The 16,276-nt window shown below is 39.0% G+C and overlaps 2 protein-coding genes across 2 annotated transcripts in view; both read left to right on the top strand.

Moving 5' to 3' along the window:
- The window catches only part of MRAP2 (melanocortin 2 receptor accessory protein 2), a gene marked incomplete at its 5' end in the record, with an annotated part of 869,028 nt that overhangs the window by 442,029 nt on the left and 410,723 nt on the right, over positions 1–16,276 (top strand). The window lies entirely within an intron of this gene.
- LOC310646574 (hormonally up-regulated neu tumor-associated kinase homolog A-like) lies at positions 1,215–14,350 on the top strand (the record flags this gene model as incomplete). Its single annotated transcript, XM_083373143.1, has 8 exons — positions 1,215–1,472; positions 2,152–2,444; positions 4,115–4,170; positions 7,798–7,936; positions 8,733–8,860; positions 9,950–10,082; positions 12,671–12,848; positions 14,258–14,350. 8 exons carry the CDS (start codon positions 1,215–1,217, stop codon positions 14,348–14,350), a joined length of 1,278 nt encoding a protein of 425 aa, XP_083229269.1.

The following is a 16,276-nucleotide window of genomic DNA, read 5'->3' on the forward strand; positions in this document are numbered from 1 at the left end:
AACAATGGTTGGAAACTGACCAAAGAGAGAAGCAACCTGGAATTAAGGAGAAACTTCCTGACAGTGAGGACAATGAACCGGTGAAATAGTTTGCTCCCAGAAATTGTTGGTGTTCCATCACTGGAGATTTTTAAAAAGAGGCTAGACAGTCACTTGTCTGAGATGGTATAGGTTCTGCTGCTTGAGCAGGGGGGTGGACTAGAAGACCTCCAAGGGCCCTTCCAGCTTCTGTTCTATTCTGTTCTGTTCCTCTCAAAGAGGCTGGGTGGGCTAACCCTTGTTTTGAATGGAGATAGTTAGTTTGCTGCCTTAGGGCCAGTATCAGTGTTGCTCATCACTGGAGGCTCCATTTCCTTTTTTGTGAGGCATCTTGTAGAATGCTTGTGCTCTCTTCTCCATGTGGTAAACCCTTGAACTGGGTGGAAGTGGCATCTCATCTTTGGAGACCAATGGCAACTGCTCCTGATGGTTGCTAGACAGGCCCACCTAGGCTGACTGCAGATCTTCAAGCAATGGTTCATGAGATAATTCCAGAGCAAGCTGCTCACTGTTTGTTTCCTCATTCAAGCTCACCATGACACAACTCAATGAACCAACGTTTTTCCCTGTCCCTGATCCCAGAGAAGACTAAGGTCAATGTACAATTCTCACCTTGTGCAAGATGAAACTGTACTCCAGCCCAAAGAATTTGGAAGGAATCTGAGAACACAAGTTTAAGTAAGTCATTTGAACATGCTTGCCACCACTTTCTGTGTAAATAAACCTCTGATTAACCTGAGCTGCACTGATGCCATTACATAGTAAACACTGTGGCTGTTGTCTCTGAAAATACAGGGGGAAAGAGCCGTAGTCTAATTTAGTTGATTGGTGGTTAGCTAACGTGGGCCTCTGTAAATGGGAGTGGTTTATTTCATGAAATTATTATGTGACATTGGAGCTGTCAGTTCTGGGGCATTAATTGACATCTTGTATCAAGTTAGGTTAATTATCTCCAGCTTGGTTCTGCTTGAGTGGACCTCCATACCTGCAGGTAGAGATCAGTAATGAAAACATAGCCTCCAGGGGAGCACAATTAAATTCTGTATGACCAATAGAATTTGTAGGGCTGTTTCACCATAAGCAGAACTGGAAGATCTTGTGTCTTCTGACTGAACTGTCTTTGGCAAGTTGCGTTGCTGGGAAGCAGGGCTGTAAACCCAATCCGACCTTTGAAGATGCCTGCAGCAATCAAAGAGACTCCAGATGACAGCACCATCATCAGTCCTGCAAATCAAAAAAAATTCTTATCAGGTGTGGAGAAAAACCGTAAAGACCTACAGATACCTGATTGTTTCAGGAAACTCTCTCAAGAAGAGCCTAGGAAGACTTTCCCACACACTAAACAAGTCGGAAACTACCTAGTGGGCAAAGTGATCAACAAAGGTTCTTTTGCCAAAGTGATGGAGGGACTGCACATTCCCACTGGGGAGAAGGTAATCCGAGCCTGGTTACATGAGCCTGATTGGCAATTGCATTCATCTCACAATAGCATGTGATAATTCATGAATTCTCTTCTCTTTTCTTGTTTGTTCATAGCTTTACTCATTTACGGTAACAGTACTCAGGTGACAGGTATAAAAGTATTGCGCTGACTTTTCTTAAGTTCTTAAACAGCTTTGGAAGATAAGGATATATTTCATACAATATATGCTCTGTAGGTTTGACTCCACTGTGAGTTTCCCCCAATTGGGTGATTCTGCTGATATCTGAGTATACCTTGAGCATTTCAAGATACTTTAGGTCATCTGTGAGTGCAGTAATAGCAGACTTGTTCAGTCCCCCATGGAAATGTCTGCACTCAAGTTATCTATAGGAAATGTACAAAATGTTATATGAACATGAACCTAGAAAGATATTTGCTAAAACAGTTATGCCTCAAACATTACCACAGAACTGGATATAAGTGCAAACAAAGGCCTGATTACTTTGCTGGTCTTGAGAATGATGCATTTTTCTTTTAGTAGTCTGGATTTAAAATCTGAATGCCATCCATAGTAATAATCAACTATTGCTGAGCTTGTTTATTTATATGGGGTGAAATGGGGTGGCTTTTGCCAAATTACAGTGGGAATTACCTGCATCATGAAGGATTAGTTCATTTCTGTGATTTAGGTAGCCATAAAAGTTATTGACAAGAAAAAGGCAAAGCAAGACTCATATGTTTTAAAAAATATGAAGCGGGAGTCTCGGCTACACCAGATGATTATGCATCCTAACATCGTTCAGCTGTATGAAACGTTGGAGACGGAGAACTCGTATTACATGGTGATGGAGCTGTGCCTTGGGGGAGACCTCATGGACAGAATATGTGAGAAAAAGAGGCTAGATGAAGAAGAAGTAAAAGAATATACGAGGCACATCATGGCTGCTGTAGACCATCTGCATCATCACGGCATTGTCCACAGGTAGACAGTACTGTTTCTTTTTGAAGTATGGGTGGGATGAGAACGTATTTTATAAATTGGTGGTTTCAGGTGCAGGTAGTCCTCACCTTACAGCCACAATTGAGCCCAAAATTTCTCTGGCTAAGAGAAACATTTGTTAAGTGAATTTTGCCCGATTTTACGACCTTTCCTGCCACTGTCGTTAAGTGAATCAGTGCAGTTGTTAAATTAGTAACACGGTTGTTAAGTGAATCTGGCTTCCCCCATTGACCTTGCTTGTTCGTAGGTCACAAAAGGACATGCCATGACTTGATTGCATGACCCGGGACACGGCACCCGTCAAAAATATGAACCAGTTGCCAAGCATCCAAATTTTGATCACGGGACCATGGGGGATGCTGCAACAGTCGCAAATGTGAAAAATGGTCATAAGTCTTTTATTTCCCCCAGCGCCATTGAAACTTTGAATGGTCACTAAATGAACTGTTGTAAGTTGAGGACTACCTGTACATTGCTGGCAAACATACACATTGCCACATTGTCTTATGAAAAGCAGCATCCAAGCAGTAAGTTCGTCAGATGGAAAAAATATATATGCTTGAACTGTCCCTTTTGAATATTTTTGAAATATTATAAAGAATAATGAATATTATACATACTTTTGAAGCAGAATTTTTGGCTCATATTAAAATATTAAATAAATCAGAGGGGGAAACTGAAATATTTTTTTCCAGATTAAAAGAGAAAGAGACTAGTAAAGTAGATTGTGTCTCCAAGATACTTGTCCATAAAGCTCTTTCTTTAACAATAGAGTTCAGCAGAGCACTTTGGGCCAATTGTTATTTTTTTAGCTGAACGTGTCTCCTGGTTGCTGTTGTGAGATCCACGAGAAGAGACTTTTGCTTCCAGAACTCAAGCAGATATAAAGGCCATATGTGTGATGTAAGTGTGTTTGTATGTGTGTGATTCAATAAATTTCTAAGGACCCATCAACTATGTTCCTACCAGTGCTTTTTTTGTAAGAAAAAAGGTGCCGGAACTCGCATCTTGTTAATCTTTTATTTAAAAATATATATATTCCGTTCTTAACATAAATTTAATTTATTGTAATTTGTATTTGAGGCAAATGTTCGTAGAAAATTTTACACTAAAATTTTTAAAAAGGTTTTCAATTCACCAATGGCTTTTTAAAATAAAGAAATTATTTACCTTTCACACGTAGTCAATCACTGTACACACATACCCATACACGTCAGTTGTGTAACGAAACATAATGGTCGCCGTCCGCAGTAAGCACTCAGCGCACCACATGACCAATAACAAGCTGAGCAGTGCCACAAGCCGAGCAGTGCCATCACAACTAGCGCAGACGAAGTACGCATGCATCGGACTTGACACACATGCAGCCCGCATGCACTGTTTTAATGATTTTGCCACTGGCCTGTTATGCTCAACAGGGCAATTCAAGCGCACGTGGACCAAACATCAAATTTTCAAAAGTTACTTTTAAAATTTGGAAAATCCATCGAAAAAAGGTGCCGGAACTCTGTTCCAGTGCATTCTATGACAAAAAAAGTACTGGTTCCTACTAATAACATTAAGCAGGTATGAAAAGCCTCAGTTATTAATATATGCAATGCTAATCTTACATTTCAAGACAGTGTGTTTACTTTCAGTTTTCCCTTTTTTAGAGATCTGAAGATAGAAAATTTTCTTCTGGATGAAAACAATAGCATTAAAATTGTTGGTAGGTAGATATGAAGCTCTTATTAATCATTCTTCAGCAGTAGGCCCTGTAAAGTATTTGTAATATATAGATTTATGTCATCAGTTAATTGGAGCATTTGGAAGGTTTTGTGGACTCCTGAGTGGGTTTTTTAAAAAAAAAAAACAGGGGTCTTCAAACTTGACCCTTTTATGACTCATGGACTTCAACTCTCAGAATTCCTCAGCCAGTGTGTCTGGTTGAGGAATTCTGGGAGTTGAAGTCCATGAGTCATAAAAGGCCCAAGTTTGAAGACCCCTGTTTTAAGCCCTAACTCTTGGTGCAAGTTGATGCACTGCATCATACTGTTGTTGCAAGTGAAAGATCACTCCTTTCCTGTTATTCCTTGATTCCTTCCTACCTCTTACACACCACTCCTGGCAGAGAAGATCTGTCATAGAGGCTCATTCATATTAACTGAGGAGTTTGGGCTGCAATTCAAGGTAAAAAAACATTTCCCTCAAATATGGCGAACAACATCTGCAGAAATTCTCTATATGCTGTGCTAAAACTTCTTTTTCAAAATGTTGGATGTGCTGGAAAGATAAAAGTACATAAGGGCCATACCGCTCATTCTTGTTTTTTTGCCATTTTTCTCTTCTTCCTGCCACACTTTTGTTAGGAAGAAAAAAAAAGTTTATTGCTTTATATATCACAGTACTTTCCCTCAGTTTTGCATGTGTTTTGGAGAGTGAAATGCTGACATAAGTTTCCTTTTAAAGTGTCATCACCAGCACGATCTGAGAAAGCTCACACTGATGATGTGTGATGCCTTGGGGCCATTGTTCTTCACCTGAACATTTAATAGGCATTGATGCAGGAAAAATACTGCTGTAATGTCTTTAAGCCCTTTCCTGGGCTATAACAGCTGCAGTTAAAATCATGAATTTCCTGAAATTGGTGCAGGTTTTTTTACCCTCACTATTTGAAATTGTGCTTAATGAGAATGCCTAAAATCAAGCAACCACAAAAATTAATATAGCACACAGCTACAAAGCCTCTTCTATGTTCATGCACCCTGGTTAAGCACACACAATATACTAGATGGGCTAAAAAAAAACAACAAAAAACAATCTCGGGGAGCTTGCAACTCAATACATAGTGCGAACCCAGCTATTGCCCAAGCATCTTGCATGAATCAGGCCATCATGTTAACGCATTATATGAGTTATTCTGAACGCATATTCTATGCCGCCTCCAACCGAGTGTTGTGTAAACCTCCATAGGGTACCACTGATGATACAAATCTTACAAACAAGAGAGATCTCAGGGCCACATATCTATTTCCACCAGTGGTGGGATTCAGCCAGTTCACACCACTTCGGCAGAACCGGTAGCTAATTTTTTGTTGCCCAGGCCCAGAATGGACTTCTGGAAGCGGCATCCACACAGAGAACCGGTTGTTCACATATTAGAATCCCACCACTGATTTCCACCAATGGTTTAGTAGCAGGCACAAAGGGCCTAATGAGCAAATCGGGAAATCATTAAATATCTGAAGGTCCAGAAACGTTTTGGAGTGTGTACCCCTCAGTCTTCCATCAAAGTCAAGTGTTGCTGTTATCCCAAACAAGTTGTACAGCACTGTTTTAGAGGAAGAATCATAAATGAAAGGCAGAACATGTTTCCATACAAAAGGGTCAAGTACAATTCAGTCCAGTAATTTAAATAGATAATACAATGGTCTGACATTGTATAAATCTGCTTCAGTAAAATAATTCCTTAGATATCTTGTGATTACATAGGATTTATTTCTTGAAATGATAATTTTAGATGTTCTGGTTAGAGTAGGACTGAGAAGATTCTGGTTCAAATGCCCACTTAGTATGCCTAGATTGAATGGCACTGGATTCAAATTAACGTCCCTTGTAGCAGTGTTGTAGGGACAATACAAAGAAGCAGAAATGACATATGATGTGTAAATCTTAATGGAAGAGCATTGCAAGGGAAGTGTAACATTTAAAAGTTATGTAGTGTGATGAGATATATTACCATAGAATAATTTGACCCCAACATTCAGTATTCACTATTCATAACATTATCTATAATGCATTTTGGTTGTGATAATCTATTAACCTCTTCTTAAAGTTAGGTGCCAGTCATAATAAATTGGCTCAGATATATCTCCATATTGATGTTATCATTAGGAAGAAATACCAGCACCGCAATGGCTGCTTCCAAATTATATAATTCTGTTCTACTTAAAAACAATTTGAATGCTTTACTATGAGTATTGTAGGGATGTTTTCTTGCTTTTCTACCGACTGGAATAGACATTAAATAAAATGAATATTATTATTATTATTATTATTATTATTATTATTATTATTATTATTATTATTATTATTATTATTATTAATTTTATTTGTATACCGCCCTTCTCCCGAAGGACTCAGGGCGGTGAACAGGGCAATGCATGTTAAAAGACAAAATACAAAAATTAAAAGAGATTAAACAGAATGCCCACAACTCTTACAATAAGTTAAAACACAATAAGAATAGACTTGATTGGCGGGTCATCTCACCAACAGGCGGGGCCCCAGGGACACAACCAAGAGGGTCTGAACCACCACCTCAGGGGACCACCGCACCACAATCAACGGCCCTTATAGTAACACAACAACCAGCAGAATCTCGGCCAGCAACAGTCCCTCAACAGGCTGCAAGGCCGGACAGGGAAGCGAGCAACAGGGCAGTTGGTGCACCCGGGAGATACCCTGCCAGGGTTCATAGGCCACCTACATACTTTTTACAGGCACTACCTCCAACCACCGGGAGTAACTATCTACCACTACTAAGAAGGTCTGGCCTTGGAAGGGCCCCGCAAAATTTATGTGTATGCGGGACCAAGGGTTGCGAGCCACCTCCCACCTGTGTACTGGGTTGTGTGTCTGTTCCGGTCGAGACTTCTGGCACTGGTAACACCCTGCTACCCTGTCCTCAATTGCCTTGTCTAGCCCTGGCCACCATAAATGGCTTCTGGCAAGAGCTTTCATGCGAACAATCCCTGGGTGGCCCTCATGTAATTCTGTGATGACTGTGTCCCTTTGTTCCTCTGGTACTACCACCCATATGTGAGCTGGGCTAAAGTAAGGATTGTTGACATGAGAATTTAAGCCATGTACAGACATAGACTGACAGACCTTAGTGTTCATTTTTAAAAAAAGTATTAAACTTATATAACTGCTCATCTTGCAAAAAGTATAGTAGTACGTTAAAAAATTGCTTATACATTAATGTAGCATATTCTTTTAGAACAGGAGTTGCTAAACCTTTTGCCATCAAGCCTCCCTTTAGTGTAATCTGAATATCCATACCTCTCTAAAAATTTAAACACTCAGATGAACACAAAATGAATGAATGAATGAATGAGAACAATACAACGAAACTTTGGGAAAGGGGGATTTATTGTAATAATGTGACTAAAAAGTTTTTCACACTTCCTCTGGATTCTGTCTGCATTTTCCCAAGCGAGGTACAGCTCACAATTTGGTAAACCCTGTGTTAGGACATCGTTTAAATCAATTTTCTGTATGATTAAAGCTGCTAGAATGTGTCATGCAGATTCTTAAAAATGGAATGTTTTTTTTTACCTGTTTGTTTCTTCAGATTTTGGACTGAGCAATATCGTAAAGTTTCAGGGCCTTTCCCAAGAATTATTAACAACTCAGTGTGGGAGTCCAGCTTATGCAGCTCCAGAACTCTTAGCTCATAAGCAATATGGGCCAAAAGTGGATGCCTGGTCCATGTAAGTAGATTATGAATGTTTCTATATCTTCTACAGAACTTTTAGGAAGACAAAGTACTCTATGGTGTCAGTGGATAACTATACATAATGGGAACAGTTTTCTCACGTAAAAGTCACATTTACCCAATGTGAGATGCTAGGATATAAAATACAAGGAAAATAAGCATGCTACTCCAATATCTTGCTATAAAATAGGCCAAACTCTGACTACATAAAAACCTTTCCTATCAGTTGTTTTTATTAAAAGAGAGGGGTTAATCAGTAAGCTGCCAGTGTCTTTCCCCTGGGGATCTAAAGAGATCTTGATAATCCTTGCCAACAATGGGATCATGAATTCATTTCAAAAATTTATAGACTTCAAATACTACTGTAGAAATGAGATTGTAAGAAATACTAAACAATGTTATGAAAACTGAAGTTGATAAAATGTATAATTTATTCAGAACTTCTACAAGACTATGCTACAGACACTGAATCAAAAAAGAGGAATATCCTGGAAGGGTTAATACCCAACATCATAAACAAGGTTTTATTATTATTTTTTCATGAAGGAATGGAGAAGAGAGAAAACTGTCTTTTCTAGATTTTCGTTTGGCTTTTCTTGTTCTATTGTGTACTAAATAGCTACAGTGTATAAAAACAGGAATATACATCATTGCTTTTTTGTACGAAATAACTCGCCCATTTTTGCTTGGTATAGCAAGTCCCAGTGATAAACAGATTTGATACACAAAGGGAGGGGGCAATGAATTGAGCCATCTTTACAGCCGTTCTGTGTTGTCTTCTCCCTGGACAGAGGAATCAGCACATTTGCCATGTTAACTGGCACTCTGCCTTTCACTGTGGAGCCATTTAACATCAACCAGCTTCATCTTAAGATGGTCAATGGAGAAATGAATCCTATCTCTCCCAACATTTCCTCTGGTAAGGGATAGTTTATTTTATATTTAATATAAAACATGACACATATAAAGTCTGCTGTTTTAGATTATAGTCAGCATGGCTATTAGCCAGGCTGGTTGAGAATCCTGGAAGTTGTAATCCAAACACACCTGGAAGACCCAAATTAAAACAGGTTTACAGTATATTGTTGCAATTTCTGTGTAACAGAACAAGAACAGCCATTTATGCACAGCCCTTTTTCAGGACAATGACCGAATGACTGATTGACTTTCTATCCTGTCCTTTCTCTGAGAACTCTAAATAACCTACACAGATTATTTTTTTCTACACAACAACAATTCAACCTGGCTGACATAGAGTGATGAACTCAAAGTCACCGTAGTCTTGTGTGATTTGAACATGGCTTCTGCTGGTCTTTGCAGTGCAAGGACAATATAGGAAGCACTAGATGACCCTGATAATCCAGTTTCTCCAGCTGAAACAGCTGATGTACTGTATCTCTTCTGGATTGGCTTATATTCACCATTATCCTAAATTCATCCTATACATCACAAATCAATAAATGGCAAAATAATCAAATGGTTTAAATGGAAGTGGCCCCAAGTCTAGGAAAATAGATTTGAATGCAGTCCATTCTTTTCCTTTCCTTTTCTAAAATATTAACGTTTTAAAGTAGTGTTGGCTTCTTGCCTAGGTTTAAAGGGAAGAATAAAATGCTATGACTCCTCAGCATTTGACCTGGATCATTTCTCCATGCTAATTTTGAAGATTGGCCCTGGGATTTCTGGAAAGATGAGTAGACAAAAGGATATTAATAATAAAGTACATTTTGTATGAGTATGTAAGCCAATTACAAGAATAGGTCTATTAAAAGAATATCATTGCTGGAAGTGAATAGCTTGTCCCTCAGAAATTTAAATTCAGCAATGATTTCTCCGGTGTCAGAAATGTTGACTTTCATAACTTTTTCTTCCATTATGATGTTGTCAGGAATAGCGCTTCTTTAATTCTCCCTATTGTTGTTTGTGGACTCTGCAGGGTGTTTCAAAAAAGCAATTCCACCCAATTAATTTGTTATAATAACACTTTTTTAAAAAAATTCCTCCACAGAAGCTGTTCATTTTATGCACGCTTTGCTTGAACCGGATCCCTCAAAGCGGCCTACTGTTAAAGAGGCAATGGAAGACAAATGGTTAAATGATAATATCAGCAAACCACCAAATGTGTTCATATATAAAAATAGGTAATTCATGGCAAGTTTATCATCCTTTATTTCTTCTTTTTCAACAGTAATGAATTTGCTTGGAAGGTCTCTTTGCCTATGTGGTGAGAATGGCTTTGACCCTTCTGATTATGCCTTTCAGGTCCCATCATCCCATCATGCTTGTAGCATTCTGTTTATGGGCTGTGTAGTATTTACCGTTGTCATCATTCATTTTCCTGAAGGAAGGCAATGCCTTGCCCTGATTCCTCACTTTTAAGGACAACTTGTGAAAGAGATGAGCCTTTTACAGCCCTGGGCATAATTTTATTTGTTCATTTATTTAGATTGAAAAGAATATCTAATTTCAAATAACTCCAAGCACTGTACATAATAAAAACCAGAATCATAAGAGAAGCAAATAATAAGCATCCAAAAAACCCATTACCCCAGTTCTAGTTGCTTTGGGGGGTACAGCCAAAGAACAGCAATTATAACTCCTTTTGAAGAAACAAAGCAGAAATACAATCTATGATTTTAAAAAATCAATTTAAGAAGGAATGAAACTTCTCCAGAATAATTACAACTAGGTGAAATAAGACATTTGGCTCTCATAAGATCATAAACAGTTCTTCAAACATCATTCTCCCCCCTTACAACACTATGTGGAGACTGGGACACAGTTATAGATAGATGAGAACTAAGGCTCAAAAAACTTGGGATGATGGAAAACTTTAAACTCTACACAAAGATACAAACATTACTAGGAACAATTGCCAGAATCAAGCAAATTCAGCCCCCAGAAAGTAAAGCAGAGCATCCTGATGAAAAGATCTTAACTTACTGATCAGTGATTTAACACATACTCTAAACTCTAATAAAGAGTTAAACTCTGGTTTTTTTTTCAGATTTCCAGTTATTTATTAGAGACTCAGGAGCACTTCAACCATATATTTGGATCACCCTTGGGCTGACATGTCCCCATTTGAGTTCCTTCTCATCTCTATTGTCTAGACCAGGGGTGTCAATCTGCCGGCCTACAGGCCGGTTGCATCATGCAGAGGCTGTGCCCACACCAGCTCTGGCAATGCAAAAAAAGTTGCTATACGTCGCAATGCATCACGTGACGTGGCCAGTTTGACACACCTTTGGTTCCCCATTCTTGAATTAATAGAGCATAGACCCACTATCCAGAATTCTACTTTCCTTTATCTGAGAAGACCAATGTCCCTGGGTGCTGTTTTAAGCCATCTCCTTCTGGCACTGCTGTCTGTTCCTCTGAGAAACAATTAGAAAATTGGTCCTCTTTTCTCACATCTCAAAGCCCTGTTGGTGCAGTGGTTAAAGTGCGGTATTGCAAGCAAACTCTAACCACAGCCAGCAATTCAGTCCTGACAGGGGGGCGGGGTCAAGGTTGCCTCAGCCTTCCATCCTTTCAGGGTCAGTAAAGTGAGGACCCAGATTGTTGTCAGCAATATACAAACAATGCTTCTACATTGCAAATTGCCCAGATAAGTACTGTAAGGTGCTATCGAGCAATATATAAGCATAAATGCTATTGCTGTTGCTCTCCTCCTCAGTTCTTCCCCTCACATCTGCCTTAATCTGCCTCTCTCCAAATCTCAAGACAAGATGGAGCTGGAAAATTTCTTTCTGTTTTTGCTCAAATCATTTAGCTCTTCTTATCCCACCTATTTGGAGGCTAGAATTCTAAAAAGCCAATGTTTTTGTTCTCTTTAGCACAAAGGAATAGCCTATGGGTCATTTCCCATAGATGTCCTTGCGTTTGAAGTCAATGTAAAATTTCCTGCCTATTCTGTAGCATCATATATTGGAGATAACAGGGATTAAACGATGTGTGCAAAGGCAGGAGTACTCTGCTTTAATAGCTGTAATACAAAATATAGTCTAAGTCTGATAAAAACCCCTTCTTAGAAATAAAAGTAGAAACTATTTGGGATTTCATTTGAGAATAAGGATGATAACCTTGATAAAAATATGCAAGAACTGCTTCCTAGGTGAAATGGAATGAAATATTTTTAAAGTCCAGAATAATGAGAGAATATTTAGCAGCAGCTCAGTCAGATACTTCCCTAATTTACTGAAGAATAAAAAGAAGGGAAGGGATAGCACAATCAAAATTGCAAGTCTCTGTTATTCTAACCAGTCTCAATAAAAATAGTTTTAGTCTTCATGTGGAATTAATTTCCTGGCCTTGTCTATCTAACGGGACTGACATTAACAGCTCATTTAGCAGACTCTGTTATGACAATGAGTCATGAAACATATTTCCACACTGCTAAACATCCACTGTAGGCATTCACAAGCTCGTATCAAGATGTTCTAAGTTCTAGAGACTAAGGGAGATTTCACCCCAAAGCCCTCGGTGAATCCTTGTGTTATTGTTGTGAGAGTTTGCCCCAGGACATCAGATAAATTTAGAACAAATTGTGTATCTGGGGGGAAAACAGGCTGGAAAAGCTGGTGAACTCAGGGAACATTTTTCAGACTGAATTTTGAACAGAATCACAAAATACCACATTTTTCTCTGGTATAGAAGAATATAGCTCAGTTTATTGTGGCAATCAGAGCCAAACAGGTTTGCTTATCACTTAGCCTCTTCTTTTCAGGCCTCACCCCAGTGAACTGAATCCTGTTGTTTTGAGTTACATGACAGAAATAATGGAGTTCAACCTTTCAGATGTTGTGACTGTCTTGATTAAAAACAAACCATCTTCCATCATGGCTACATATTACTTGTTGCTGAAGAAATTAATTAGATATCAGAGAGAACCCAGGACTGAAAAGGTAAGTTATGACTTTATGGCATCTTTAAATCAATTAAGGAGCACATTCTGCTTATATTTTGGCTACAGTCTGTTTAATTATTTATATAATATATTTTGTATTACATAATATATTAAATATTATTATATTATAATATTATAGCATATAGCATAGCATATACCATATCTTACCTAATTTATTATTTATATAAATAATTGAACTGTTATTAAATGTAGGGCTAGCATGCCTGATCATCTGGAGAACCTGTAATTCTAATAAGTGCAGCAGGTCAATCTGTTGTTAAGGTGATATCTGACAAGGGATTTGCTTCTTTTCATATACACATGTGTAAGGTCAAGCCATGTGATTAATGTACAAACTTGTCCAGATTATCTGTGAGATGGACATGGCTCAAAAGTTCTTTTCCCTAAGGGAAAATAGAGTGATACAGTCTTTAGAAATTCAAGACCACTACATGGCTACATAACTATAATTACAGATGTGCAGATATTTTGGCAACAAAGGGGGTCATCAGTGGCTTCTTCCAGGATGATTTAGTCTATAGCCTTGGTATATTTTAATCCAGTGACTGAACTTCCAAACAAGCTTGGCTACTTATAATGTCCCTAGTATTCGGAGAGTGGCATTTCTAGATTATGGGAAATAGGGTCCTAATATCTCTAAAAAAAACACAAGTTTGAAGAAGGTTTGAATAGATTATTCTTGGGTGTTTTCTTTAATTATTCTACTCTCACCCCATCTTCAGAAAGACCAGCTGTTAGTAAAACAAGAGCAAAACAGGCCTATTTGTACAAACATGAATTTAAAATGTTTTTTTCTGTGGCAGCATTTATAGTAAAATATTGATAATCTCCATTTTGTTTTTACAAAAACTCCAAATATACTGCCTCATGATAAGCAGAATAGCTACCATATTTATACATAGAAAGCTTAAGCACTTGTTACTTAAGGGTAATGAAATAAATGCCAAAGTCTCCTTCAAGTCATATTCAATACTTGGAAGTTTTACGGATATGTTTACATAATTTACTTGGTAGCATTATGGATATCATTCCTATTACTTTTGTCTATTATGTTTTTCAAATTCCTAAGCATAACATATGACTTAAATCCCCAACAACTTAGGGTAAATTTTATAACCACTACACAACTGAGAAACTATTGTATGACAGCTGTAACAGACACTAGCTCATTACTGCCAGGTCACCACCACCGAGTCATTTTTGCCAAGTCACCACTGCCAAGTCACTGCAAGACAACTCAACACAGTTAATTTGCCGCAGAGACAATTCACTGCAGGTGGCTGGAGAGAGAGCTGGGCAGGTGAGCTAGCAAATGGGCAGAACTCAGAGCAGCGCTGGAAGCTGCCAAGACTTCATATTTTCATACACCACCCCCCCCATTGCCAGTGCTATGGTCACCGAGCTCAGAGTTCAGGATGTTCAGCAGTGATGGTGGTAGTTCAGCAGGAGGGTAGCACAGTGGCAGTGGTGGGGGTGTGAAAATGGGACATGCCTGGCCGTCACCAGCTCCCTGCCACCTGCCCCACCTACTATCACCACTGAATGGCCTGAACATCACCGCCGCCACCACCAAATGGCCTGAATTCAAAATGGCCTGGAGCTCAGCATGGGGGCAGCAGTAAGGGTGTGTGAAAATGAGATGCCATCTGGCTGCAGCTGCCTCCCTACCCACCACCCTGCCCAGCACTGTTGCCACCCAATGGCCCAAACTCTGAACAGCCTTGAGTTTGGGGTGGAGACAGTGGCAGCAAGTGCAAAGTGTAAAAATGGGAAGCCCCCAGCAGTCACTGTTGCACTGTGCACACCTGTTTGCTTGCCTGCTCACCCAGCTCTCCCTCCAGTGGGAAGCCCCTGGGCACTGCCCCTGCTTTGTGCTCTGCTCACTTATTTGCTTGCCCACCTGGCTCTCCCTCTGACCGCCCATGGCAAGTTGTCCCCATGGTGAATTGGCTATGTTGAGTTGTCCTGCAGCAATTAGACGGTGGTGATTTGGCAGAGGTGACTTGGCACTGGTGAGCTGTCCATGCCTTGTCCTAGACCCCCCCCACACACACAAGTCCTGCTATGCTATTTTGTCATGATACAGGGGTGTTCTTGGGAAGGTTGAGTGAAGAATGTTGAGAGTAAATATTCCCAGAAGGATCACCCAAGGTGTGAAGGTCATCCCAACTGCCCATCTGAAGCAAGCAGCCGCCTAGAGTAGGTAGCAGTATTATAGGAAAATGCTAGAGATAGATAATGTCTTTAGTAATAATGGCAATTAATAGTGTGTGACAGCAGGCTATGCTGAACTACTCCTGAATTTGTATCAAGAAAATCACATGAATAGAAATTGACATCTAATGTACTTCCTCATCCCTCACCCTCTTGTCCTTTCCCACACTTACTGAACATATTCATAGCATTTATTTTCTGGCATGGATAGGAGCTCCACAAACTCCTGTTGGGGTTGTAAAATAAAATATGATATGAAGCACATTTAGTGTTCCAGTAGGGATGATATAGGGCAATTTAAGAATCCCTGATAGCATTAGAGGCAGATATGAATGTGGAAACTTAGATGTACAGGACTGAAGTCTTCTATATCTTTCCATTGTCCATATCATTACCATTACTGATCTGTTCCCTATAGTCCATTTGGCAAGAACTGACATATAAGATTTACGAGTGATTTCACCTCCATTATTGGACTATCAATTCAAGGCCTCTCCATTTTATAACTCCTCTCAATGTTAACTGTAGACATTTCCCTTGTGAATCTATTGCAATTTGTACTTTTTTTACATTGTCATAAATATTTTGTTACTTGAATTTTAAGCCTTTTCTGAAAGCTGTAACTGAATTTATTTTCTCCCTGGCATTTGTTCCTGCTATATGTGTTAGCAGTTAATTCACATTATCAAGTTGTCAGGAAAGAAATAACCTTATATATTCATCTTCATTGTTCAAGGAACTGCATTAATGAAATGGTTATCACTGAAAAATAGCACCCTAGACTGATCTTTCATAGCCCTTTGTATCAATACAGACAGAATAATTTTCATCAGTGGACAGTTCACTCTTCAGACAGTTAAAATATTTAAGTTCTATAGCATATAAACATATTTCAATATACTAATGTTGGTGATAGCCTCTTGGTTTCAGATGTTCAAAAATACATTTCATTGAAGCATAGAATCGAAAAAAGTCATAATGGCTATTGAATTCAACATTCTGCTGATTATAAAATAAATGTGAACATTCATGATAGGTGATTATCTACTTTGTGCTTTAACATCTCCACCATCACTGTGGACAATTGGCTCCACTTACTCTTTGAGTAGAATCTATCTTCCTGTTGACCACAATTTTACCACCTGCACTTTGGGATGATGAAGAATAGGACATGGTTTCCCTTTTCTTTTC

Source organism: Vipera ursinii (genome assembly GCF_947247035.1).
Source record: "Vipera ursinii genome assembly, chromosome: 1".
In the NCBI taxonomy this organism is placed as follows: Eukaryota; Metazoa; Chordata; class Lepidosauria; order Squamata; family Viperidae; genus Vipera; species Vipera ursinii.